This window comes from Lathamus discolor, chromosome 1, assembly GCF_037157495.1.
Source record: "Lathamus discolor isolate bLatDis1 chromosome 1, bLatDis1.hap1, whole genome shotgun sequence".
Lineage (NCBI taxonomy): Eukaryota > Metazoa > Chordata > Aves > Psittaciformes > Psittacidae > Lathamus > Lathamus discolor.
Window position 1 is genome coordinate 99,162,032 of NC_088884.1, and position 26,478 is coordinate 99,188,509.

At 37.4% G+C, this 26,478-nt stretch overlaps 1 protein-coding gene across 8 annotated transcripts in view; it reads left to right on the forward strand.

The window, feature by feature from the left end:
* Positions 1 to 940: 940 nt before the first annotated feature.
* Positions 941 to 26,478, forward strand: part of IL15 (interleukin 15) — a 30,354-nt gene continuing 4,816 nt past the window's right edge. For 2 of the 8 annotated variants that reach the window (XR_010614472.1, XM_065687816.1), the window contains exons 1-3: positions 941 to 1,130; positions 11,206 to 11,333; positions 26,162 to 26,271. Coding sequence is in view for 7 of the 8 variants with exons in the window: in XM_065687816.1 (XP_065543888.1) it covers positions 11,256 to 11,333; positions 26,162 to 26,271 (188 nt within the window). In the remaining variant the exon portion in view is untranslated. Of the gene's footprint in view, positions 1,131 to 1,212; positions 1,243 to 1,337; positions 1,402 to 7,591; positions 7,698 to 11,205; positions 11,334 to 23,075; positions 23,855 to 26,161; positions 26,272 to 26,478 lie in introns of those variants that run through there. The other 6 variants (XM_065687835.1, XM_065687845.1, XM_065687853.1 and 3 more) reach the window with 6 other exon arrangements.

Here is a 26,478-nt window from a genome sequence, read left to right on the forward strand (position 1 = left end):
TGGGGCACTGTTAGGGAACACTCAGTTCCAGTCCTTATTTCTCTCTTTTGTACAAGAATTGTTCATGATATAGGAGTCTTACTAATGTCCTTAAGATTTTCTGAATCTGATGGTAATAGAATATCACAGCACAGGAAGCTGGCTGCTATTGTTCATCAGTTTTATAATAGTATTCCTGGGGAAAAAAATGTTATTTCACTGAGAAACAGGAAGGAAACGTGTAACTCTAGAAACATATCTCTTCTTCAGTAAGGAGACAGTAATTTCTAAACCATTCTCATTTAGCTGCAGAATATTTTTACCACCTCACAGAGTGTGACTATGCACAGAATAACAACCAGCACCCACAGAAAAGGATAACTCTTCTGGACAAAAGAAGACTACACAGAAAGGAAGTACCATTTTCACTGTTGCCTTTGGAGTGTATGACTCTTCAGAGATGGGTCTTGGAAACCTGAGAGCACTCCCAGACAGCTTCCAAGTTTCATCTGCAGGACAATGTTTATGAAGTTTAACTAAAGTTAGAAAGGTTTTTCATTGTGAGGTGTCTAAGCAGGATTTAGAATTACAGCTGCCATATCTTGTGATTATCATAGGCACTAACCGCCTCTTCTTAACAGCTAAAATCCACAGCTTTTGAGTTCAGCGCAATTTGCAGAGAATTGTTTCAGTTCCTTTACAGAGATCCTCTTCTGATGTCACCTGGACTTATGACACCTCTCTGCCCTGTCGTGTCACAGCATGTCAGATGCTGCGCCTTTTGGGAGAAGCTCTTTTGTACCCTTGAAACCCTCTTCCACGGCCGCGCTCTTCTTTCTCGGTCTTGCCCTGGAAGGCAACTCCTGTCTCCCCCCTTGTGGTAGCTGCACAGTAAAACACTAAAAAGCCTGAGGAGGAGGAGCTACAGGATAAAGCTACAGTGTTTGCTTTCAAATTAAGCAATTCTTCAGAGCTCAGGCTGGGAAGGATACATTTAAGCTACAAAGGGGAAGTGGCCGTGCAGAGACAGCTGTACACTTTTCTTCCCCTTACAGAAGGATAAGAGGCAGCATGCATAGACGTTGCTGTTTGGATCAGCAATAAGCTGCCTTTCTTGTTTGACAGTCACTTGCTTGCCTTCTAAATCACAGGTACATGTCTTTCACTACGATTTGGTTCTGTTTTGTTTTGTTTTTCCCCAAGTTTCAACTTTTCTCAGAAACAGCAGTAGGAAATCCTCAGTATCTGCTATTTGTGGCGAGAGTAAGTTCTGTGTTATATTTAGTGCATAGTCCTGTGTTATTATGTAACAACTGAAAGTAAAAGAGAACGGAGGAGGAGGGGTGGAGCATTGCTGCTGTCACTAGCTCAAACTTTATTCTAACTTTTGTGCTGGCTTGCTGCATGGCTTTTCTGAGACTTGTGAGTATTTTACAGCTTTTAACATCCTCTTGGTTTTCTTTCTTTCTTGTGTTGAAAAAATACGTCGCTCAGCTTGCAATTGGTTTTGGTTAATGTTTTTTAAAATTGTCTCATAAGATTTGCTATAAATATAAAAGACATAGCTCAAGTACTGTATTTAACCTTATAACTGGCACCTGTTTCTCTGTTTCTGCTGTGTGAAAGACATCAGCAAGTACAGAGAATTGGCGCTAGCCAGTGAAAATTCCTAACAAACTCACACAGCAAACATGAGAAAAAAACAGGTATTGCTGTGACCATGGTTTACACAGCAAGACAGAAATAAAAAGCTGGGAGAAAAGTTATTTACTGTCTTAGTGTATACACTTGAAGGAATATTAAATGCAGGCAAGGAACTAAAAATCTTCGGTCAAGTGGAAACCTACTGAAAACAGTGATATGGAGACACCACAGCTGATAGCAGTATAATAGGGAGGTATTAGCCTGTTGTAAATCTGAGTAAGCAAATGCATTTATAAGTCTGTTGTTAAAAATACTACTTTCCACCTAACAAAACTTAAAGGCTGGAGGAAAAAGAGGTGGGGCAGAAACTTGTGAAGGATTCTATTGTCAGAACCTGCAAAATTTCATTGTAGAAGTCAGTATTAGGAAATTCTTCTTGCTGTGCACAACCACTACCTTGTGATTCTTTCTGTATACAGCAGGAATATTTGTGCTGCTTTCTTTTAAGAATCTGATCTTGCAGAACAAATTTGTGATTATAATTATCACAGTATGTTTTTATATACTTTCCAAATAGTTATTAGCACAGCACTTGCTTTGCTTGTTATGATTGTGTTTGTTTCTTTTCACAGTTATCAATTTATATGATGTACTAGATAAATGGAAATGTATCACTCCATTATTCTATCCTGGAAGGAGAGACTACATTAGAGATCAACTTAGTATAAACAAATGAGTTTTAAAGATCATTAGATCTATAAAAATTCATTCTTTGGAAGCCTACTGGCCTGTTCTAAACTGTTTAAGAACAAGTAGCATGGCTTTATAGCCTGTCACAATCAATTCAGCTCTACAAACTCAAAGGTCAGCTTTGCAAGCTCTTCAGAATGCAACATTATAAGGAGGCAAGCAGCTCCAGTCCCAGCATGATAGGCCGTGAAGAGCTCTAGTGTGGTGCACAGGGAGGTTCTTGAACTGGGGAACCTGAGAGGAGCTGAGAGAGCCGCCAAGATGCTGCACCTTAGGTGGCAGTGGCTGATGGGACCTGGAGCAATGGTGAGCAAGCCCCCTGCCCTGCATGTAAGAGAAGTCCTTAGAGAGTGTGAGCCACCAGGGCAGGCAAGAAGGGTGTGGTGCGGCAGTCTGCGCAGCAGCTCGGGCAGAAGGGCTTGCAGGAAGGGCCCTGTCAGCTCAACCAGGGAGCAACAGTACCTACCAGGCAGAAAGTCATGGCCTCTCCAAGCTCTGCAGGCACCATGACTGACACAGCTGCCAGCCCAGTGCGAGGCTGCAGCATGTAATATGGAGAATCCCCTATCTTCTCTCTGCCTGGCTGAACACAACTTAAAGGACAGAAGTCAATGGCAGCAAGTTCCTGCCTGGCACAGCAGGCATGTCTCTTCTATGACTACTCCACCTTCCCAGATGCCTTCACATAATAGGTATGAGACTGTGCAAGTGGAACCAAGCAGTAGTTCATCTAGCATGGAGGTGTTGCTGAGGTTAAGTTAGCTTTTGCCCTGCATGAAAACAGTTTCCATAGAGAAAAAAAAACCCAGGTCATTGTCATAAGACAATTTCCTCTCCTTTTATTGGGCAACAGAGGGCCCAATATGTAGACCAGACCCACTGCTTAGTGAAGTCTGCTGTCCCTCTGGGGCCCAGGTTAAAGACATGAAGAGAACGCTTCCTACCCTGGTATGGCCCTTAGATTATTACCCATTACTGATTTTTCAGGTAGGCAGCAATGAAGCTGCAGCAAGAAGCCTGAGGGCAAGAAAGAGAGACTTCTGGGCATTGGAGCAACTGGTTAATGGATCAGGAGCACAAGTAGTGTTCTCCTTTACCCTTCGTGTTGCAGGGAATGATAAGAGAAGAAACAGAAAGAGTCAGCAGATCAGTGCCTGGCTCTGAGCCTGGTGTCACCAGCTGAATTTTGGGGGGTTTGGTCATAGATCAGTTTACATTACACCAGGCCTTCTGGCAACAGATGAGGTATACTTGTCTCAAAGGAGAAAAATGATCATGCAGGAGTTAGCAGGGTTCGTTGAAAGAGCTTTAAACTAGATATGAAGGGGAAAAGGGGCAAAATGAGACATCCCAGTAGACTGGAATTTGGCAAATGTGACACCCATCTACAAGAAGGGCTGAAGGAAAATCAGGGAACTGATCAGGCCTATCAGCCTGATGTTGATGCCAGGAAGGTTATGGAGCAGATCATCTTGAGTATCATCACATGGCACGTACAGAACAATCAGATGATCAGGCCCAGTCAGTGTGGGTTTATGAATGGCAGGTCCTGCTTAATTAACCTGATCTCCATGACAAGGTGACCTGCTTAATGGATGAGGGAAAGGCTGTGGATATTGTTTACCTAGTCTTTAGTAAAGCCTTTAACACTATTTCCCACAACATTCCCCTGGAGAAATTGGCTGCTGATGGCTTGGACAGCCAGACTGTTCCCTGGGTAAAAGAAATGGCTGGATGGCTGAGCCAAAGGAGTTGTGGTGAAAGAAGTTACATCCAGTTGGTGGCCAGTCACAGGTGGTATTCCCCAGGGCTGTTTTGGGCCAGTTCTGTTTTGTATCTTTATCAGTGATCTGAATGAGGGGAATGAGTGCACCCTCAGCAGAGCTTGCAGACAACACCAAGTTGGGTGGGAGTGTTGGCTGGTGAAGGGTCTAGAGAACAAGTCGTGTGAGGAGCAGCTGAGGAACTGGGGTTATTTAGCCTGGAAAAAAGAAGACTGAAGGGAGACCTTATGTCTCTCTACAATGACCTGAAAGGATGTTGTAGCAATGTGAGTGTTGGTCTCTTCTCCTGAGTAACAAGTGATAGGACAAGAGGAAACAGCCACAAGTTGTGCCAGGGGAGGTTTAGATTGGCTATTAGGAAAAATATCTTTACCAAAAAGGCTATCAAGCATTTGAACAGCTGCCCAGGGAAGTGGTTGAGTCACCACCCTGCAGGCATTTAAAAGATGTGTAGATCTGTGCACAGGGACATGGCTTAGTGGTGGACTTGGCAGCACTAGGTTAGCCGTTGTTCCAAAATGATTCTGAGACACACTGCTGTCTTCAGGAATGTTTGAATTGTCTTAGAAAAAGAATATTATGGTCAGATCAATTCTGAGGCTTCCTAGATCTTCAATGAAAATAGAGATCACAGGGGACAGAGGTACAAGCTGATGGGGAGTAATTGGGTTGTATGGATAACACAATAACACAGTGCTAGAATTCTTCTGAAGATTGAAAAGTTCCTTCTTCTGCTTGCAGTCTCTTCCAAGCTATGGCCAGTAATAGATTTGACATAAATCTCCAATGTCAGGTCCAGGGTTCCGTCAAATATTTCCTTCTTCTCTGCTGAGGTAGTTCAGCTTGCTGCAGCCAGTAGATCAAGGAAAAGGACAATCCAGGACAGCCTCTCTGTGAGACATGTTGTTTTATCAAAATAACATGTTTTGTGGTGTAAAGCAGATCACTGTTCTGCAGGCCAGTAGAGTGTTATTGCTTGCAGGGATTAGTAATGTACAGCAGCCCAACCCTACCTGCTGGAACAAACTTGTTAGTCTGCACAGAAGTTAGTCTGCACAGAAGTACATATTTTATTCCTTCCTTTTTATTTTTTTTTTTTATATGACATGGTCTTGTTGCTATATCCTCTATTTCATGACTGCACCATCAGTAGAAGATAAAACCCTGGAGAGTGAATTGGATTCATGTTTTTCATGAGGTCTTTCAATGGACTTAGAAACTCAGACTGGAAAATAGTGACTTCAAAGTTTATGTTAATACAGGAATGTAATGCACTGCCAATTCTCATTATTATAATACATTTTCAATATTCTACACCAAATTATAGCTTGTTAGGCGAATCAAAAACATCTTAAATACGCCCATTTGCTGTGCATGCATGCTGAAATATTTCAAATTTTCAAAAGTATTACAAAAGTAATTGCTCAGAAATGGAGGGGAGAAATCCCTGCTATCAATTATTTATTATCAGCTATTCATTATTCAGAGAAATATGTATAAAGCAAAACCTTCATTTTTATCAGGAGTTCCCAAATTTAAAGACATTCTTCTTACTCAACCCAGTTTTCTGATTCCCATTTTACAGGATTCAATAGGACAGGATTTCACTCCAGGAATAAATGCTGACATATTAATGAACATGCTGATGTAGCTGTCTTTGCAAAGACCAAACTCTGGTAGAATGCACTATTAATAGGTCGTTGTGCGAATATATGCTTAGAGCTCCTTTTTGAGCTGGAGTTGAAAGAGATAGGACCATGTTGGTGATCTGCAATACCTGGACATGCAGGTTATTCTTTCACAGAAAGAAAGACTTCTGATTTCATATCATTGATCCCAGATCAATTTACTTGCTCACTGCTTCTTTGCCAAACATTGAGCCTTAGCTGTTGGTGTCCACCTCAGAGGTTCCTGCCTACTGAACGGTCCTCTGCTCTTGCTGGGCCAGAGCTGTTCCCATGATGGGTGCTACGATCCCCTGTCCAGAATGAACCTGAAGGAAAAGAAGAAAGAAGTAAGAGATACGAGAAAGACATTTCATTCAAACTGTCTGTACTGTATCAATGCAAGCAAAGACCCCACTTGGCCAGGGCTGAGTGCCACCTTTGAGAATATTCTGTACATCCCTGTGAGAGGTCTAGTCTGGGATTTCCTCCACATCCTTTAGTTGACGTGGGGCCTTTTCTCCACCATCCTTCAGGATATATGAGCAGCTGCAGCTAGATTTTTATATCACGATGACAATACAAAGAATTCAGGCAGCTCAGCAGATAATAAAAGCTTTCTGTCTTCCATTCATAAATTAATGTACTACTGTAAAATAAGTAGACTGATACTTTCTTTAGCCAAGAAATTAGTGAAGAGCAGCAGAAATATTTGGAAGCCAGCAGGAGATGTGCAATATAATTAAACTGTTGTCACTGCTGATAGGTTATTATCAGCAGGTAACAAGATATATGCATCATTACAAACCATCTTACAGTATTTTGTGCTATAACAGATGAGGTATGTCTTTAGTGGCAGAACAGGGTGATAACTCAGATATTCTTGCCATTATAGCTGCTATAAATTGCAATTTAACAGTTTAATAGTTTATCAATTAACTTGAGTGCCAATGCTTAAAAATTCTTTACCAAAAAATGGCTGATATTTTTACCCACGGAAAAATTGTTTCTAAGATCCTGCTTTATAAAGATACCTTTAGACTAGAAGGGTTGCACTCTGTGACTGTTAAAAAAAATCTTTTAGCAAAGTTGCGAAGCCAGTCCATCCATGACTAGAATTTACCAGATTTTTAGGGTGCCTTTTTGTAAATATAATTTACTGGCTGTAATCCATCTTTGAGTAGAGGAATCACCATATTCTAAACCACTGGCCAAAACTGGTTCACACTCTGGTTTTCCGTGGCTTTAGTCTCTGCCAGAAGGCTATATATGTCAAGTGCTCAGTAATTTTCTTCCATATTTAAGCTATAAATAAGGACAGTGTAGAGAAATTTATTGTCTCAGCTGAAGAAAGGACTTGAACTCATCAGGGATGTCGGGTCACCGTCTGCCACATATCCTGTTTGTTGCAGATACAAAATATGATGATGCAGTTGTTGAGCTTATGATCTTGTGCACAACATTTGCAGTAGAAAGCCTATTTTATGTAAAGGAATAACAACACTGACAAGTTTTAATTTCACATATCATAAGTGTATGAACTTCTTATAAATAGTTAACATGTTGCTAAATATTATTAACATAATATCAATTCTGTAACCAACATGATGGAAAATCAGGTATGAACTCTGGCCATTTTTTATGTTGCACTGACTAATTATGAGTTATGGCACTTGTACCAGTGGCGTATGCATTTATCCCTGGCAAGTGACAAAGTATAACTGTCTGTCTTCCTGCAAAAAGAAGTAAGAACCTTACCTGCCCTTCCAGGACTAAGGAGAGGTGTTGCAGGAACATGGAAATCTATGTGCCTGACATCTGAAAGCTGCAGCTGGTTACTGCCATCAACCTGCTTGTGAGAGTAAAAGGTATCAATGTAAGCACACCTGTTAAAAAATAACTACTTACACCTGTTTGTATAAGCCATACTGGCTTTCTCCTGGGTCATGGAGCCTCAGTTTGAATGTCATTAAAGTACTAGACATCTGCATATCTGTTAAAAATGAGTGCATGTAGTGTGTTTTTAAGAACACAGGAATGGCAGTCACAGTAATTTTTGCAGGCTCATCTACTGTAGCCCGTGGAAGAAAAAAAAAAGAAAAGTATGGTTTGTTTCCCTGCTAGTGTACTTTGGTAATGGTGTAGTTGTTAGGTGGAGTTTTTCATTATGCTGTTTCTTGGCAGGGTAAATAAATCTAATAGTGTTTCATATTCCTGAGTTTAGATCAGTTCTGGGTTAACGTGATTAGTTTTAGTCAGGGCTGCCACATGGAACGTAGATCACTGCTGGGCAGCAGAGAGGATGAGAAGGAAGGTGACACTGGGAGCTCACCTGGGACTGCACAGGTCTCTGTTGTGAGCCTGGGGATTCCAAGTGTAATCCTGCCCTGTGATGATCAACACTGGATGCTGGTGATGGCAAAAATCATCAGATTGGGGTTTACATGATGTCTTGCTGCTTACAGCTTTCTTTCACTTAGTTTATTTAATTCTAATCTTTGTTATTTAATTTTATATTTTTTTATTTAATAAAAAATGTCTTCAGCCTTGGTTGCACTATATCTTACAATAATTTCTTATATGGGCCCAAGAAATGTGATTTTACACTGGCTAGAATATATAAATATATAGACAGAAATATAAAACTAAGGAAAGCCAGGAAAAGCATATGTTCTGCATCTCATGTATTCTTTTTTATGGCCCCATGTCTGATTTGCTACACGTTACTTGCACCATATTGTAAATCCAGAATAATTAATTTTATTTGCCCTCCCTCTTTGGCATCTATCAGTATAGTACGCATCTGCTTCTTGGACTTGAATTAGTTCATTTTTCTCTGTAGTCCTGAAGGATAAGAAAATGGGAACTTTACTTTGAAAAAAGATTGGAATATTAGAAAACCTACTGATTTTGGGTCCAGTATATGATACCTGGAGATAGATTTTTCTTTTATTTTTTCTTTTATTTTTTAGGAGATTGTTTAGCACTCGTAAGGATTGTCTTGTGTTCACTCAGTATATTCTGTTGCAGCTGTGAGAACTCAATGCTTTTTCGAACTAAGCTCTGTAAAGGGCACTCACTTCTTCAAACTGCAACATCTACATTGGAGAAACATGCATCTGAGCTGATTATGACTAGAAATATATACTTGGGGACCATGAAACACCTCAATCTAAAGGCAGATATACAAAGCAACTGAAAGTCTAGATTTCTTGTAGGAGGGAACTTACTTAGAAAATGATTGCCGCTTGTGAAAAATATGGGTTAAGAAACTTGCCTGAATCATACGAAGATGGTGATGATGGCAGGGATGGGACTCTTCTTCAGGGCTGTTTTCAGCTGCCTTTTTCATTGAACTCATATTTTTCTTTCTGTGATCTTCTGCCTCCTTTTCTATACATCTTTCATGTTTAAATAAGGACATTTATATACTGTTTTTTTCAAAACCTTGGTCCATTTAGTGAACAGAATCCATTTTGTTCATCAATCTTGTGAGAGAAAAAGGAAATTGTTACATCATAGAATCATAGAATGGTTTAGGTTGGAAGGGACCATCAAGATCATCCAGTTCCAACCCCTCTGCCATGGGCAGGAACACCTTCCACTAGACCAGGTTGCTCAAAGCCCCATCCAACCTGGCCTTGAGCACTGCCAGGGAGGGGGAAGCCACAGCTTCTGTGATTAAAGATTTAATACCTTTTAAAACTAATGAACTCATGAGAAATCAGTGAGCATGGGATCGGTTTTCAAGTTCTCAAGAAGAATATGCTTAGTGTTCATAAATCCTTATGCTCCACTCAACCTTCCCTTCTTCCTTTCACCTCTACCCTTTCTTAATTCTTTGTAGTGCTTTCCATTCGCAGTACTCAAATTCAACTGCTGTGCACCAGCAGCATCATGGATTTCTGTTCCTCAGCATTCACCATGTTTTTCCTGTAGGAAGGCTTTTTTTGAATAAAAGAGTTCTGCTTACCTCTGAGCTTCCAAGATGGATTATGTTCATTGTGAAGAGACTGCTGGAGACCAACTACACAGTGCCAACAAATCACTTCTACAATTATGTAAACTAAGGCACTCATGACTTGGCCAAGTTTATGCAGGTTTTCTAGGCTGCCAAACTCGAGCACATTACTAAAAAGCACAGCTTTAATTAGACGGTTATAAGCATTTTCTTGAGATGAAAGAAATGCGTATTTCTGCTAATTTATTTTTGGAAATGACTGAACTACTCTTGATGGAACTTGAAAGAAAATAACTAGCCTGAGAAAGTAATTCAGTGTTGGAAATTTCAGCTCTAACAATTTCAGCTTGACCAAACCAAAAGCAACTGAAAGAGTCTTGCTGTTTGAGACCCAGCTGTAGAAGGCCCTAAGAAAACTGTAGGCAACTGTAGTCCCTTTACCTATATAGTACTATGTTCCTAGCCTATGTCTTTGAAATTATCAGTGTTTAGTTTAATTTTCTAAGAAAATAATCCTCACACAATCACACATCTGTGCATTTTTGTATATTTCTTCCTCCCTTCTCCATCAGATTTTTTAATTCAAGGCCTAATTCACTGAATAATTTATGTTGGAAGAGGCATTTACAGGTCACCTCTTCCAGCCTCCCAAATAAAGCAGGGCTAACTTCAAAATTAGAGAAGTTTGCTCTGGTCTTGGTTAATATTTTTAATACCTCTGAGGATGGACTTTCCACAACTTCCATTAAATAGGCTCCTTCAAAAACTTATTTCTTGCTGATCGCATTTGGACTCCTTTTACTGTGTCATCTGTAAAAAGGTAAATGAAATGGGGAATGAGGTGGGTTAAACAGTTGTTGTGATACTTGCTATGAAAACATTGCTTAAATGGTATAGTGGGTTGCTGCTGACCCAGCCTTGGTTCTTCTCCTTTATTCTCTTCTAATTTATTTTATAAGATAAGACCAAAAGTAAAACCACTTAGCTGGACTGTACTGTGTCTATGTAAAAAGCAACTATTAAAAGCAATTGTCATGCTGTGCTGTAACAGGAGATCTCTACCAGCCCTTTATAAAAAGCAGAATTATACTGATATCAATGACTTTAATATTAGCTACCTGGGCTACAACCTCTCTTCTGATTATCATCAGAAGTCACAAAAATTCTCTTTTGATGACAATATACATTCTTGAGGGGGAACACCTGTTACATTGCAACATTCAAAGATGAGTCTCTATTATTTAGACAAAAATGACCCTTTCAGAAATTGTCTTGTGTTTTCCTTTAATTTAGAAGACTTAAGGAGATTTGCAATAATTACTTGCGAAATTTCAGCAACTTCCTGCTTTGGATGCTCTTAATAATGGGCTGAGAGCCACTCAGAACTCTATTGCAACGTTACACATGCTTTTTCCTCATTTAGGTCCCACAGTGTACTTTCCTGTTCCAGATTCTGTGCTTCTTTTCTGAGTAATGATTCAGCAGGCAGGGTGCTGGGGATGGCGCAGCCGACATGAAACTGCCAGAGCATTGAGTAGGCTGGAAAGTCGGGTAAGTGTCACTTAAACATAACATTTTAGGAAATTTCAGGACAGCTTTAAATGTTATTTTTCAGCCCAACGAGAAAGCTAGGTAATATAACAAATCTAAGGATTGCAAACATTTCCAGTATTTTAGATGGGATCACTAGCACCCTGTAATTTTCCACTCTGTTTTTCTCACTCTTTGTTGTTCATTTGTACCAGAATTACATAATAAATATGTCTGGATTTTTTCACATTTTTCAGTTTATTTGTGGCACAGCAAGTTCTAGCAGAGTTTTTCTCTTGCTTGGACTTATATCTATATCTAGCTGACCTTTTGCAACATGCAAGACTATAAACCCTGAACCTCAAGTGTTTGATACATGAGGAAAACCCTTGCAAGTGTCCAGCCTCTGTAGTACTATTCATAGCTCCCAACATGATTTCTAGGTGATTAGGTATCAGTTGCATTTCCACTGTGCAGCATGGCCAGGTGACCTTGTTATAACCCAGAAGCTATTAGCACACGGCACTCAGTACCCCCTAGGCTCATGCGCAGCTCTTGACTGGCCTTCCTTTCTTCCAGGTAGGCTCCTTTCCTGAGCAATGAGGGAGCTCCCTCCTGAAGCTGAGGGATGTGGCAAACTGAGGTGGGATTCTCCCATTTGATTGTCCAGTGGCAACAAGCAGAACAGAGATCTGCCTGCATGGTACCTTGCCATGGAGATAAAAACTGAGTGCCTCAGCTGTGAGCCCTCATCTGTGCAAGAGCTGAAGCAGGGCTTCAAGGCAATCAGACATCCCTGCCACCATGGCTCTTCCACAATGTCTTCACAGCCTCATCCCTCCCTGCCAGCATACTGCACTGTGGATAGATTGGTCCCTCTGCAAAGCCAGTCCTCCTAATATGCAGGCAGGGTCTCAAGACTATTGAAACCTGGCCTAGGTGTCACTGCCAAGTGCTTGGTTCAGTAGCCTATCGTCAGTAACACACTTGGTTCCACTTTAATGGATGTTCTCAGTTTGCTCCCATTAGAAAAAAAGTAGTGTAACATTAACACAGTGTGTAAGTTCTCAAAATTTTCAGTTCTTCAATATGCAGATGATGGGTCCACATTTAAAAAAAATAAAAAAATAATAAAAAAAATAATCCAGAGGCAAATACAATGAGTTTGTTTCAGCAAAGCTATTATCTTTTTCTGATAGTCATCATGCTGATATTCAAGTAACTAAGTAGCATATAAATTATCAAAATTAATTCCTATTACTCACTGCACATTATAAAAGACAAAAATCAGACATAAAGTTTGGCTGTGTATTAGTGAAATTTTGCTAGCAAAATTTTAACCACTTTAGAAATGACTCAGTAAGTAGCCCTGAACTGAGCTTATCCTCCTGACTGAATGTTAATCCATATCTTCTGCAATTGTAAACCAAAAGGAATATGAATATGCTATGGATTGAGAAATTCATGCCTTTAGGCAATCGTTACAATTAAAGTAAACAAACACAGCTAGAGCTTTATGGTATTTTGCTCCACTGATTTTGATCTCCTGTGCTTGGTTTTGCTCACTTCTGCTTAGCTCCTGGAGACCCATGGAGGACAATTAAAAGCAGGTAGGAAATTTAGAAAATGTAAATCTGCCCCATCTCCGAGATGGTTAGGAGCAATGGGCAAATTCTTTTTTTCCAGAAACCTTCAAAATCATTCATATACTACTGAGATTCTGATATACAGTGTGTTGCTATCAGGTCTGAATACGACTACTGAAGAAAATTTATACCCAATCCTATTCCTAGAAAATATCTTAAAAGATCTCATGGCTCTATAAAAACCATAAGGCTTTAGAATATTAAAAGGATGCATTAAGCTATTCTAATTTAATTGGTGCATGAATCAACATGCCTGGTTCTGTTCCTGCTAAATTTCATAGTTAAAATGTTATTGCACTCACTCTTTCTAAAAATAGAATTCAAATATACGAGAGCTAACAATACCACATAGAAAGAGTCTATTTAGAGTAAGAGACACGTACATTTATGAAGACTCTGTAGGTTAATTTTGAGATTAAAATATAAAGACTTTTGTAAGTCAATCCATCATTCATTTTCTGTAAATGTTGAAACAAATGCTTATTACAGAACACACACTTAATTTGTATAGTAAAACTGGAAGGAAATACAGTGGAGATATTAAATTTGGTCTGATTTTAAGGAGACATTTGCATTGACAACTTCATCTCAGTAACACTCCCACCCTTTCATAAAGGCTGGACTTTTTCAGTGGAAAGTTTTTCAGGATGTGATGAAGCATTTGGGGTGTAGTACTGCTGAATGATGTGAAATAAATCTGCCCCTGCAATCCTGATTTATGAGGGGGATTGACTTATTCTTCCAGCCAGAAACACAGCGTATGCATATGTGTTGGAGGAAGAGTGATGAGCAAGCTGGAGCTGGCAAAGACCAGAGGGAGAAAGAGTAGAACTGAAGACTGTTCTCAATAGAAATCTCTGTATAAGGAAGTGCTTCAGAAGGCACCTTGGAACAGGAGAGGAGCTAGCGGTTTTTGGAGGAAAATGTGTCAAGTTGCTGTACTTACATGATTCTTTTCGTGTTCCATTTTCAAGTGGAGAACTCTTGAAACATCTATGTTGTCTTTGTAAGTTATTATGAGGTAATTTAGTTTAGAATACTTCTGATTATTAACTTAAGGATGAAGGAGACCTTCTAGAGATTTTGTTCCACACCATAACTTCAGTAGTGCTGGGAAATGTGAAAATAACACCAGGAGCTAGAAGGTGATCTTCATAGGCTGAACCTACCCCATGTTTTGGTATGAATGTGATTTCTACCACATCTATTCTGTAACTGAATGGCTGCCTACCTTGATTAGTCAAAAATATTTTTGGAATATAAAACAGTTGAGTTATCACTACAGACATTGATTTTATATGCATTCCTTGGCTGATGCCATCATTTCTCCCCATATGAGTCAGTAGTTTAAAATCAAGCCATTTGCTTTCATTTTCTTGCCAGATAGAAGCCAGTCACTGCAAGATAGAGAGAATATAGGGAAAACCTAGTAAAGAGCTCTGAATTCCACACAGGCGTAAAAAATTCTGTTATGGCTATCTACTGTTACCAATTACCTTCTCTCTAGCTGATCAGCACACAAAGTGCAGCTCTCCTTTCTAGTACTCAAATTTATCTGGATCTTTGAGAAAACAGTCTTCAGCAGTTGGATAACTATAATCCAGGTAGATTTACTGGCTTTCCTACTCTGTCTTTTGTATTAGTCCATACTGAAAACGATGTGACTTGTATATTGTACACAAAACCCCCTACACCACTAACATTTGTTATCTAACAGAACCTGAACATATTATAAATGTATGGTGATACATTATTGATATATTCACTCTTCAAGTACCTATGAGACTTTTTCCTGAGGGAATCTTTGTGAAGCTTTTCTCAAGTTCTACTTTTAAAACTATTTTTTTTCCTGTCTTCCTTTTTTTCTCTTTTTTTCTTTCTTTGAAGGACAAAATCTCCAGTCATCTCTAGCCATTATGTAACTGAAAATATCTCTCAGATTCATAAGATTCTATGGATGTCTGTAGATTATTTTGTATAATTTAAATGGCACATGAATATTTCAGGTCTCATTTAAAATTGTGTTCAATTTCAAGACACATAGGTCATAATGAGGACAAAGTAGTTTTCTGGTAGTTTTCATCCAGCTAAAGATGAATATCTTGACAATAACACAGATTTATGTGCTGTGCATATGTGACAACTTTTAACAATAAACCAATGGATAATTCGACTACCACTCTGAGTTAGATAATTGTTGAAAGTGAACTGAAGTATGAAAGTTGAGAGTGCCAACTCAAGCTTTGTATTACGCTTAGTAGGAGTGATTTTTCAACAATAAGGTTATCAACAAGATGGAGGGCTAGTAATTATCCCCTGTGATTTCTAGGTTCTGAAGGTTTTTGCAAGTACCTTTCCTAACAGCTGAGTGCTCATACCATAGTGAAAGTACAGTAGCATCCAAGAAACTGGACTGATTTATCTCAAAGCAATTTAAGACACTTGTTTTGTCCTGACTGAAATATCTGCAAACAAAAAACTCTTCATTTAAATAATGGATCTTAATTTTGATTTATATTTCAGTTCTGTTCTAAAGAAAAGGTCATTTTCTCTAGTTCACATAACCACTAAATTTGTTTTCAAAGGAAATAAGCCTTTTCTTTAAAAATACTACTCAGTATTTCTAACAGAAAAAAAAAAACCCAAAAACACAACAATGAGCCACATTTCTTAAGCACTTTTGTAACATACACATTCAGATTTTTAACTATTGCAATGCTTTATCCTATCAGATAGTGAGTGATGTCTTTACTTGCTTGTCTGTTTTGTAGTTCGCTTACAACTTTGGTCAGTCTTTAATTCCAAAGAAATGGGAATGGAAGTAACATGTTAAAGGAATATTTGAATCTTGTCTTGTGTGAATTTAATATAATTAGCTAAACTATTTCTGACACAGAAGAAAAAAGATGTATTCTCAAAGTAATAGGTTATTCTTTTGGCTCAGATTTTCTGAAGGACAAGGAAACATCTTTGGGAAAAAAAATGCTAAGCATTTGAGTAGTACAAAAGCCTCATTCTTACTGAAGCTGAAAGAATAAGATTATATTTGTCATCCCTTCAGCTGACCACAAGCCTGGGTCATGGGATGAAACTTCGCTATATACTCTGAAGAATTTTATATGCATCTTGGTGCCAAAAGTAATCTTAAAAGTGTGATACATTGTCCCAGGTATACAGAATTAGTAAATGGTAGCACTTCCATGCATTTTTTTAATTCATAGTTTGCAACTACTAGAGAGAAGAAAGTTTGTTTACTCTTTTTCAGCTAGGTTGCTCAGTTTTGAAATAGCTATTGTAAATGATGAAAATGTTCTCGTAGTGCCTGCTGGACTGAAACAAAAATAAACAGATTGAAACCACAAAGAAATGAAATACTTGTTTTCAGGAAAAGGGTAAACATCAGAATTTGTTCTATTGTAATGTCTGAAAATAATATGTGCATTTATTCAAGGCAGTGACATTGTGACTTTCAGAAAACTCAAACTAACCTAAAAAATTGAAGATATGATCCCTTAGGTTACGCATGCTCATAAAAACAGTACTCTTTAGAAAATTATATTATGAAAAGTACTCATTAGTGTAGCATTTTGCATTTTTACATTACTTACCATTAGATTTTAAGTTTAGAACTTAACATTGCCTGTCAATGTTTGAAATATAAGCTGAAAAATATTTACATGGAAGAAACTGCTACATAAAATTCTGAAAAATCCATTAAAAAGCTAATATTTATCTATGCCAATAAACAGAAGGAAAAAAGGCTAGAGAAGTTATAAAACTGAAAACACTAGCCCCGAATCTGACAAGCTTTGGAGGATGTTTCAGTGTACTCTTCTCTTGGCATTTACAACTGGCTGTGGTTGGAGACACCAGACCTAGAGGACTTTTACTTATGGTCAGCTCTGCTATTTCTAAATTCAGTGTGCTCCTTTAATTCGTATCAGGCATATGTACCTAATTTTTAACCTCTAAGGACTACAACGCTTCCTTATCTGCCTGTTACAAGTTACCCTCGAGGTACATACTACCTGAAGAACACCAGGGGCTAATGAAGAGTCATTATTTGTGATATGAATTTCTGCAGTCCTTTGAGTGTACAGGAGCTGTGCAAAGAAGATTTAATATAAAACAGATGTTCAACAAGATGATGCCTACATGGCCACTCTGATGCAAAACTGTTTGGCTGCCTATACAGGTCTAAGACAAAGATCAGTAATATCAGTCAGGCTCTGAAAGCAAAATGTAGAAAACCCCATGTGCAGACACAGCAACGTGCAGGCTCAATATGCAAGTGTAAAACAAATAATAGTATTAAGTCTGGCCTAACCGATTTGAAAAAAGACCGCGTGGAACTTACATGGCACTTGGGTGAATATCTGCCAAAACCAAACTTTATTATCTTGTCTTAGAAAGAAAACAAAGTAAATTATTTCACAGTGTTGCCTTCCTTTGGTGTCAAGCAAGCAGTAAGATGGTGGAAGAGCAAAGAGAAGTCTATATAAGGCAGCAGGCCTAATATTGCCTTCACCAAACCCAGTATTACTCAGGCAAACAGTATAACACACAGTTCTTAATATCTTTGTTAATTTTTTTTTTCCACCCAAAAAAAAAAAAAAAAAGACTATGATTGTGAGTCAGATCAAAAGCTATCTCAGCCCTTGCTTAGAATGACATGGAACTAATCCCTAGCTTTCCCATTCAAAAGTGATGAAAAAACTTGCTTGAAAAGAGGCTATGGGGATGTATTATCTTTAGCTTATCCTCCTCTAATGCCTTCCCACAAGGCGGATGTGGCACATTTACTAAACCAGTTACCTGCAGCTGATTCTGGCATTTATTTCAGTGAGAGCTGCTGAAAGCAGTTTGTTTTGAAAATGAGACTGATTGATTGACTGATGTTGATCTGAAGATGTGCACTTTCCAATTTATAAGTAGTAGTAATTTTTCTGGCAGGCTAAATTTTCTCCCAAAATGTTCCTTTTCCTTAACAAGACTAATCATAGCTTTGTAAGTAATTCATATATAGATATATACTAATTTAATAGAATTGATTGACTTTTTGCCATGTGATCATGAGTTCAACTCACAATATATGTTTCATCTCTTACAATTTATCTTGTGTCCTGTAGGAACATATCAGAAACATTTATTATCACTCAATTACTGTCAACAAATTGAGTTGCTTTTGGCTTAACATCTTGTATGTTAAATCAATGAAGTAAGAAATCCCAGAATGCAGACCTGTAATTTTATCCAACAGTTTACTGCTTTTCAATAATATTGTTCCACACAGCTTTATAATATAAAGGCAACCAGGGATTTATTTGTGCTTTGCAGTATTGCCAATTATTTTATATACAGCTGCTTTTAATATCTGTGTGAAGTTCTTTTTTCAGTCTTTTTAAAAGTACTTTTGTCTAAATGAATGTACTCACTCGTATGGACTCGTCCTGTCTGAAAGAAAATTTGAAGTTTTCCATATGAGTGCTGTGCTGCACTGTTAAGAACTATGACAACCATTTATTCCTTTTTTTTTAAGAGCTACAATACAGAAACCACTTTATTATAATTTACTATTGCTTGAGCTCTCATTAGTTTGCACACACATAACCTCTTCCATTCCTCTATATATTCTGGGCTTGCCTGCCAAGAAGCAAAGGAAAACAATCACCCGTACGAATGGAAAAAACCTGAAATAATGATGATGACTGTATCGCATCCACCACTATATGTACAGAAAATGTAGTTCATCATGCAATCTCAGAATTTGTTGCACTTCACAAAAATACGTTCAAAATTTACATGAAAGCGGGTGTCTTCTGTAGCACACATTAGAGCTTTTCCAATAATCATCTTCTTATATCCTGGGCAAGAAACTGAGGATGACTGTTCAGTTGTTGTAAGTTTTATTGCATTGTTATTTCTAAGTGATTTAGAGTAATATAAAGCAGAAATAATTTCCTTTCTAAGTTTGTTTGTATTAGCATGTATTATTTAGTCTCTGAGATGAGTATTTTGCTAGGACTGACATATTTGTCCAGCAGTTGCTCCTCTGAAAACTATTTTCTAACTCTCATGCATCAGTATGACATCCTTTATACTTTTTACTGTTTAATTTTCCATGTTTGGGACTGGTTTACATGTCAATATGCTATCCCTAAGTACACAAAAATTTTATCCATAATTGTATTTTTGGTCCCTGTTGGATATTTGTTTCTGTGATGTAAAAATATCACAAATAATGTTTACAGGGAGTGCCTAACATATGTAGATCAGGACACCTTCTGCTAAGCAAACTTCAGTGCTGACTAGTTCTCCCTCTTTTTTTATGTGTTTTATTAATGCCTTATTAATGCCTTTTATATTTCAAATATCCTGTGATTGAGCTGCTTTCTAATCTGGGAGAGTATACTCTGAAAGGTCTTTTCACTAATTATTTCACCCTGAGGGTGGTCATTTGGGGATAAATGGTCAAAGCCAACCATCTGTACCCTACAAATGAGATTTTTTTGTTGTATGTTTTATCTTTACTGACTATGCCTTTAACTCATAAATTCTGCCATTACCAAGGCTTGGGGCTTCTCTATTTATCAATCACAGTGTTTGTCAAGCAAACCTATCATTAATATCATATATATTTGCATCAGAACCACATTAAGTTGACCTTTCATAATTTAAGAAGTGATCAGTACCTTGAGAAGACTGACATTACATGGAAGGATGCAAAAAGAAGGCAACATATATTAGCTTTCTCTTCTGGCTGGATTTCACCAGCTGGCAAAAAATGCTTAAGAGAGATCCTGATCTGACATGCAAAGGGTAAGTCTAACATATGGAGTATGCAACATGTTTGACATCCCGGTATCTCAAGCATGTAAATAGGGACCTGGCACCCCCATTTCAAGCAGAGCTATTAGTGGAAGAGGCCTGTGGTCATTGAGTATGAAACTGAATGACAAACTAGCAAAAGCAGACAGACTAAAAGGAAAGCTTTTAATTCACAATGTTTATACTTATATTCCACTACTAATACTGCAGCCCTAAATACTGCAGTGTTTCTCTTGGGCTTCACTGCTGCTGTGACTGTGGGGCCCTTTGGAAAGATATAGGATCATTTTTTGCATGAAGGACAAACTTCCTTTCAGAATATATATTTATACTTATATTCCACTTTCTTTCAGAATATATATTTTTTATATATGTATATTTATATAAATATAATAAAATATATATATAATATATATTTTTATATATATATTTCAGAATATCTTTCAGAATATATATTTATACTTATATTCCACTACTAATACTGCAGCCTTAAATACTGCAGTGCTTCTGTTGGGCTTCACTGCTGCTGTGACTGTGGGGCCCTTTGGAAAGGTATAGGATCATTCTTTGCATGAAGGACAAGCTTCCTTTCAGGCCTATAGCCAAGTAGACGTAGGACACACCTTCATAAGGCAATGGTATAAGCCCCAGGTCCCAAGCATGTTTTGCAAAAAAAGGTCAAAGGAAATATTTAACTTCTTATATTTCAAATTCTGAAGTTTAAAGTATTGAGCAGAATAGCAACTACTCTGTGACCTTTGGGTACAATTTTCAAACAGGTATTGCAAACTTTACTTTCTGGCATAAATGCCGATTAGCAAAAGCATATACGAGAAGGAAGTCTTACTTGATGATTGTCAAAAGTAAATCAACAAGTATTTAAGCAAACCAGGAACACATAAATGCATTAGTGATTAAACTGAAAGTTTCCTGCTATGCTGATAACTGAAAATACTCTTTTGAAGGTCAGCACTACGCACATACAAGCACATACACTAAGCACATACAAGCTAGGTAGGATAGTACTCTACAAGAGAGTCACCACTATGCAATAAAAAGAAGGAAAACTATAGTTCTTGGGGGAAGGGAGTAAAAGGGAGGTAATAAAATGGGAATAATATGTAAAGAATGCCCAATTTTAAAATGACAGCTGCAAAAATGCTTTATCCTGTCTGACTCTAGCTAAACACAGAAGAGAACACTTTAGCTTTGTGAAATAAAGGCTTGAAGGCAAAATGATCTAAGGCATGCTTTGGCTCTCATCCAGACAGGCATTCAAGCATGTGATTCAGTTTAACACTTAGTAATTCCACTGACTTCCTTTCTGGATCAGCACAAGCTAGACAGAAACTTGGAAAACTTGCTTTTTGCCTTCAAACTTTGAGGAGGAGAGCTGCTGGTAACACCTGGTGGAGTTTGAGGGCCGATTTCATAAACTTCTATGCAAACATGGGTAGGAAGGGAGAAGAGAAACTAGAAGGTCTGTGGAACCATACGTATTCAGGCACCATGATAGCAAAGAAGCAACTTTTAATGGTTGCTGCATGAAATCATGTTTAGAACAGAAATTATCAGAGCTGTAGAACATATTTTTTTTGATAGATGGGACTAGTCTGTAAAAATTGGGAAAGGTAATTCCCAGTTAAGGCCCTGGTGCTAAATTTCTTCATAGTAAAATATTACTTTCTGTGAATGTGCAACATCTCTGATACACAAATGAAATTAATCTCAAAGTCTGTTTAGAGGGCGGCACCTATAGGTCGCATCTGCTACAGTGTTTCTGATTGTTTCAGAGTACATTATTGTGGTTCTCTGTTTTTATCTCTGAATTCTATCCCATCAGGATAAATACATTCTGACACTAATTAATATACAGGGGTCTTTGTTTCCCTTTGGTTGTTACCTTTACACTACGTAGATGAACTTAGGAATTAAAAACACAGACATCCTTCAGTGAGTCTTCTCCCTTGACTTGCAGTGTTTTCTAGCATTTACTCCATCACAAGGCACTAAGAACATGTCTTTCCTCTAAAACTCACTCATGATCCATGAAAATTTTATTTCAAAATTACTTATTTAAGGGCTCAATACTGGAGCAGCTATCTAGTTCAGAAGTATTGCTTTATGAGCTCTATTCCTTTTTTTAGTCACTTACATTATTTTATGAAATCTTTACTCTCCACAGCTTCTCTCTGAAAAAAAAAAAATCTTAAAAAGTTTTTTTTGTTGTTTTTTTTTTCTACAAAACTAGGATACACATAGGAAAAACCATCTTCTCTTTCCAGTCTTATAGATTATGATATTAAAAATGCTCTCTTTGCTTCTGTGCATAGAGAAAGAGCTCCAATATGTGCAATGTAAAAACTTAGATGCAGCACAATAGTTGTGCAGCTATTTGGTGCCTTGTCCCCTTTAAAGGGGTTGTGCTAGCACAAGAGGACAAAAAATTACTTAGTGGAGGCAACAAACAAGAGAACAGCAGAGGAAGAGCCACAGGATGATATTGTGCTGGGGGAGGAGACAGAGTTCTCTAAAGGAGGCTGTAATTATTCTGGCAAAGGAGAAACTAAATGAGAAGAATTGCAGAAACAATGCAAATGAATGGGTGCAGAGCTTAGTACTTAAAAATGAGCTTTAGTACTGAAAAATGAATCTGAAAAAAATACTTTATCTCTAAGATGTTGCTTAAGAAAATGTCCAAGGACTAGAGAGCTGGAGGTGGTGGTATGATTTTAGAGAGAAATTTGCAGCAGCAACAGAGAAAAGAGAAGATTTAGAGCACTAGAGGATGAAGGCAAGTACCCAGCAGAAACAAAACATTGTGTGGCAACAAATTAAAGAATAGCAACACATCATACAGAAAAGGGAAACCAAGAAGCCAAGTATGAACAAAAATAGAATACTGTTTGTTACAGAGGGAGCAGTCTGAGAAAGATTTGCTTACAAGAGTGTGAAATGGAAGGACTGGTGACACCTCTCAGCACCACTGAGACTAGTCAGTAAACCTAGAGCAAAGGGAGAAAGGACTGATCAAGGAAAAAGCTGTGTGCTAGGGGTCAAGAACTCAAGTCAAAATTGAGAGTGACCAAAAATTACGCAGGTTAGACCTTGCGTTTTTTATTGTTGTTGTTTTTTGTTTGGTTTGGGTTTTTTTGGGTGGGAGGGGTGGGAGAGGAAGTGGTGGTGGTGTTGTAAATAGTGAGAGATTCTTCAAGACAATCCAGGACTCTGAAAGGGCTGGATATAAAGTTCTGGGAGGGGAGCACAGTGAAGTATGACTCACCAGCATGATACGGTCATGAAGAAAACACTGCCACTATCCAGCTCCTTATTTCCCATGAAAGGTGAAAACACTAGCACCAGTTTATAAACTCTTCATGAGATCTCAGTACATTGTACACTTCAGGGTACTTGTTCCCAAGAACAGTGGAGCAGATGAGGATTCATAGAATCATAGAATCAACTAGGTTGGAAAAGGCCTTTAAGATCATCAAGTCCAACCTTTACCCCATGTTTGATCGCGTGTAGAACTATCCTATGAGACATGCAACTGCTCTAGGCTGTGCACAAGGTAAGCAATTCAGCATGTGCCCCAGTTTCTTGTTAAAAAAAAATAAAATTACTTATAATAAGTAAATATTAAAAAAAAAAGTACTACTGTTGTTTAGATTTTACTCAGTGGTGTCTGCTTTCAAAGTGCTTAATTTTAACTTCATTACATAAAACAAGAGTATTCCTTTCCCAAACAGATTATAATGTATATCATATCTCTTATCTGTATCTCAGAACAACACGTGTTCACTGACAAAGGTTTTAATCCTTAACCTAGAGCTTTATTTTATCAGAACAAAAGCTACAGATGAAAATGTGTGTTTGACTATGAGCTGCTTGCTCCCTTGTCCAAAGTTCAAGCTTCTATAAAACAAGGGTATCAGAGATATAAGGAAGACTGGGAGGAACTGGTTAATGATTAAACAGAGTAAGAAAAGAAAAACTGACACTAGCTAAGGAAAGTATCTACATTACAACAATATGTGTTCAAGGCAGGAGAATAATTTGTCCAAACATGTAAGTGACCTAACAATTCTTATGTTGTTGAGTAGCAGTTTGAATGAACTAATTAAGACGTTTATTCAAAAAATGGTCCTAATTTGTTGAAAGGAATGCATCAGCTGATCTATTTGATGTCAAGAACCTCTTTCTCTATAAACAGATGGAATACACTTTAAAGTATATATTTTACAATCAGTACAAGTTCTGTTACTTCTAAAACTTTTATTTTAAATTAGAAATTATTATTTCCTTACAATAAAATTGTTACCTACCGTATTTAAGAAAACCAAAGATCAAGACAACTACATAAATCATTAAGTGTTCCGTTGTCATCATAGTGAACAAGTATTAAGAACAAGAAACAAATGACAAATTAATGATAACCCTGGCCTATTATTCAATAGGTACTATAATGTATCATTTTCCTCACCTTCTACAGCATAAATTTGACAATGCATTTGGACTGGAACTCCCTCTCAAATGAGCTTTTTAAGGCCCCATAATATTAACTATGAAACAAAAAGCTGGTAAGTGCTTTTGGGCCCAACATAAGTCTTTCATATTTTCATTTGTAGCCACCTCATTTGATAAAAATTAGCTTGTAAAATTATCAAAATATTTACTAATTTTTAAACGTTTCTAATACATTTTAAATAATTTTGTTAAAATATTTTAAGAAATTTAGATATGGGATTAAAAACTATTTTCTTCAGCTGTATCCAACAAATCAGTTTGTCCATTTCTTTAAATGTACCTGAGGTTTCCCCAAAAGGCTACTTTTGAACTTCAAGTAAATAAATTCTTTAAAAGCCATAAACAAATCTTCTTTTAATGACTGGCAAATCAAAACAGTCAGTGTGCAGATTTATATACAAGCAAACAAACAAACAAAATTAACCATGAATAATTTTAGATCAAACAATATTAACTGCGGAAGTTTACAGCCTTTCTGTCACACTGTAATAAAATGATTTAGCTCATACTTTGGGTAACAGCACAACATTATCGCTACTGAAATGGTTCAAAAAATAGATGAGATAATTACTTGCTGTGGTCTTATTGTAATTTAGATTATCTGTTTATCATTCATGTATAAACTTGTTCAACAGGTTTTGGACAAATGTGATAAAAGGGTCCGGCACTGCTTTACCTGATAGAGTGTGGAAATTTATGTACTGATTAGGTTATTATGCTATTTCAGCTATATCTATGGGTTTTGAAAACAAAATATTTGTAATGTATTTAAAACATTTTCTATTTAAGAAAAGAATATTTTTTACAAATTTGCCTGTAGATAAGGCAGATTTCAGTAAGTTAGCTGCAAAACTGACAATCACAGAATCATAGAATGGTTCGAGTTGGAAGGGACCTTAAAAAAGATCATCTACTTCCAACTGCCCTATGCAATATATAGGCAAAATATGGAATGAGCCCTCATCTCAATATATTTATGACTGCACAATGCTAGCTCTTGTTTTATTATGTTCTTTGGTCCATTCTTAAATATTCACTTTTAAGTTAGTATGTAAATAAACGGCTGCTCAAGAAATTAAGTCAGTTAACAAAAATGTGTTGCACATATGATAAGATGTCAAACTTTAGAACAAAAGTACAGTTGCTGATAATTAACCTAGCTCTGTGAAGGAGCTGCAGTAGCTGAAATCAAAGGGCTTGTGACTTTGGAGCAAAGGTTCACAGGCTGTGCACAGTGAAATGTTTACTGATGGTCAATGCACATCTCACAGCTCCTCCTTGTTTTCAGTTGTCAGACTCCACTAACAGAATTCTTCAGTGCATCACTTCCTAGTATTAGATATGCATACACTACATAAAGAAGTATAAATATATACTGTATTACATTTAAGATCTAGACACATAACTATAGCATTTGATGTATTCAGTGCAGTTTCTCATCTATGCAATGACAATATTGTAAGTAATGTTATAATTTTAGGTAATTCATAGAATTTAGCTGACAGAAGGTAGCCAGGGGAAAGATCTCTAGGGAGAAAAACAAAGCAAAAGTTCTTTAATATTGTCCCTGCATTAAATTGCAGTCTGCAGTATGAACAGGTAAATAAACCGGGAGCCCAGGATGAGTTCAAATTTTTCAATGCATCTTCAGCATCTGATTTTCCACCAACTGTTTTGTGAACTGATTATATATTTCTGCAAGCTACAAATCAGTTGGTCTTCCAATTTACACACAGGTAGTCTTGTCTTGATTGGGTGTCTTGTCAAACTGGCTAATTAAGTCAGTACTACAGCAAAATTCTGTGAAATCAGATTGTGACAAGCTATCATCTTGGTTGTGTCTTTCAGAAAACACACCTGAAAAGTATTTGTCTGCAATATCAGCTGTATCTTCTTCTGAACAGCTATTTCTTTTGCCTTTTAAAGAATGAGAGGGGACTAATCATCTTCTTCCTGTGGTAACTACAAAGTCAATGTTAATTATACAGTAAATACAGTGTTATCCATAGCAGGAGGAAATTTTCCTGTGCACAAAAAAGTACTTCTGAAATGCAAATAAAATTTATAAAATTCCTACAGGGTGTAAGGTAGAAATTCCATAGTAGCAGGGTGTGGAAAATATTGAGTATAAGAGACTTTGAAATTTGTGATTTTTTTTTTTTTTT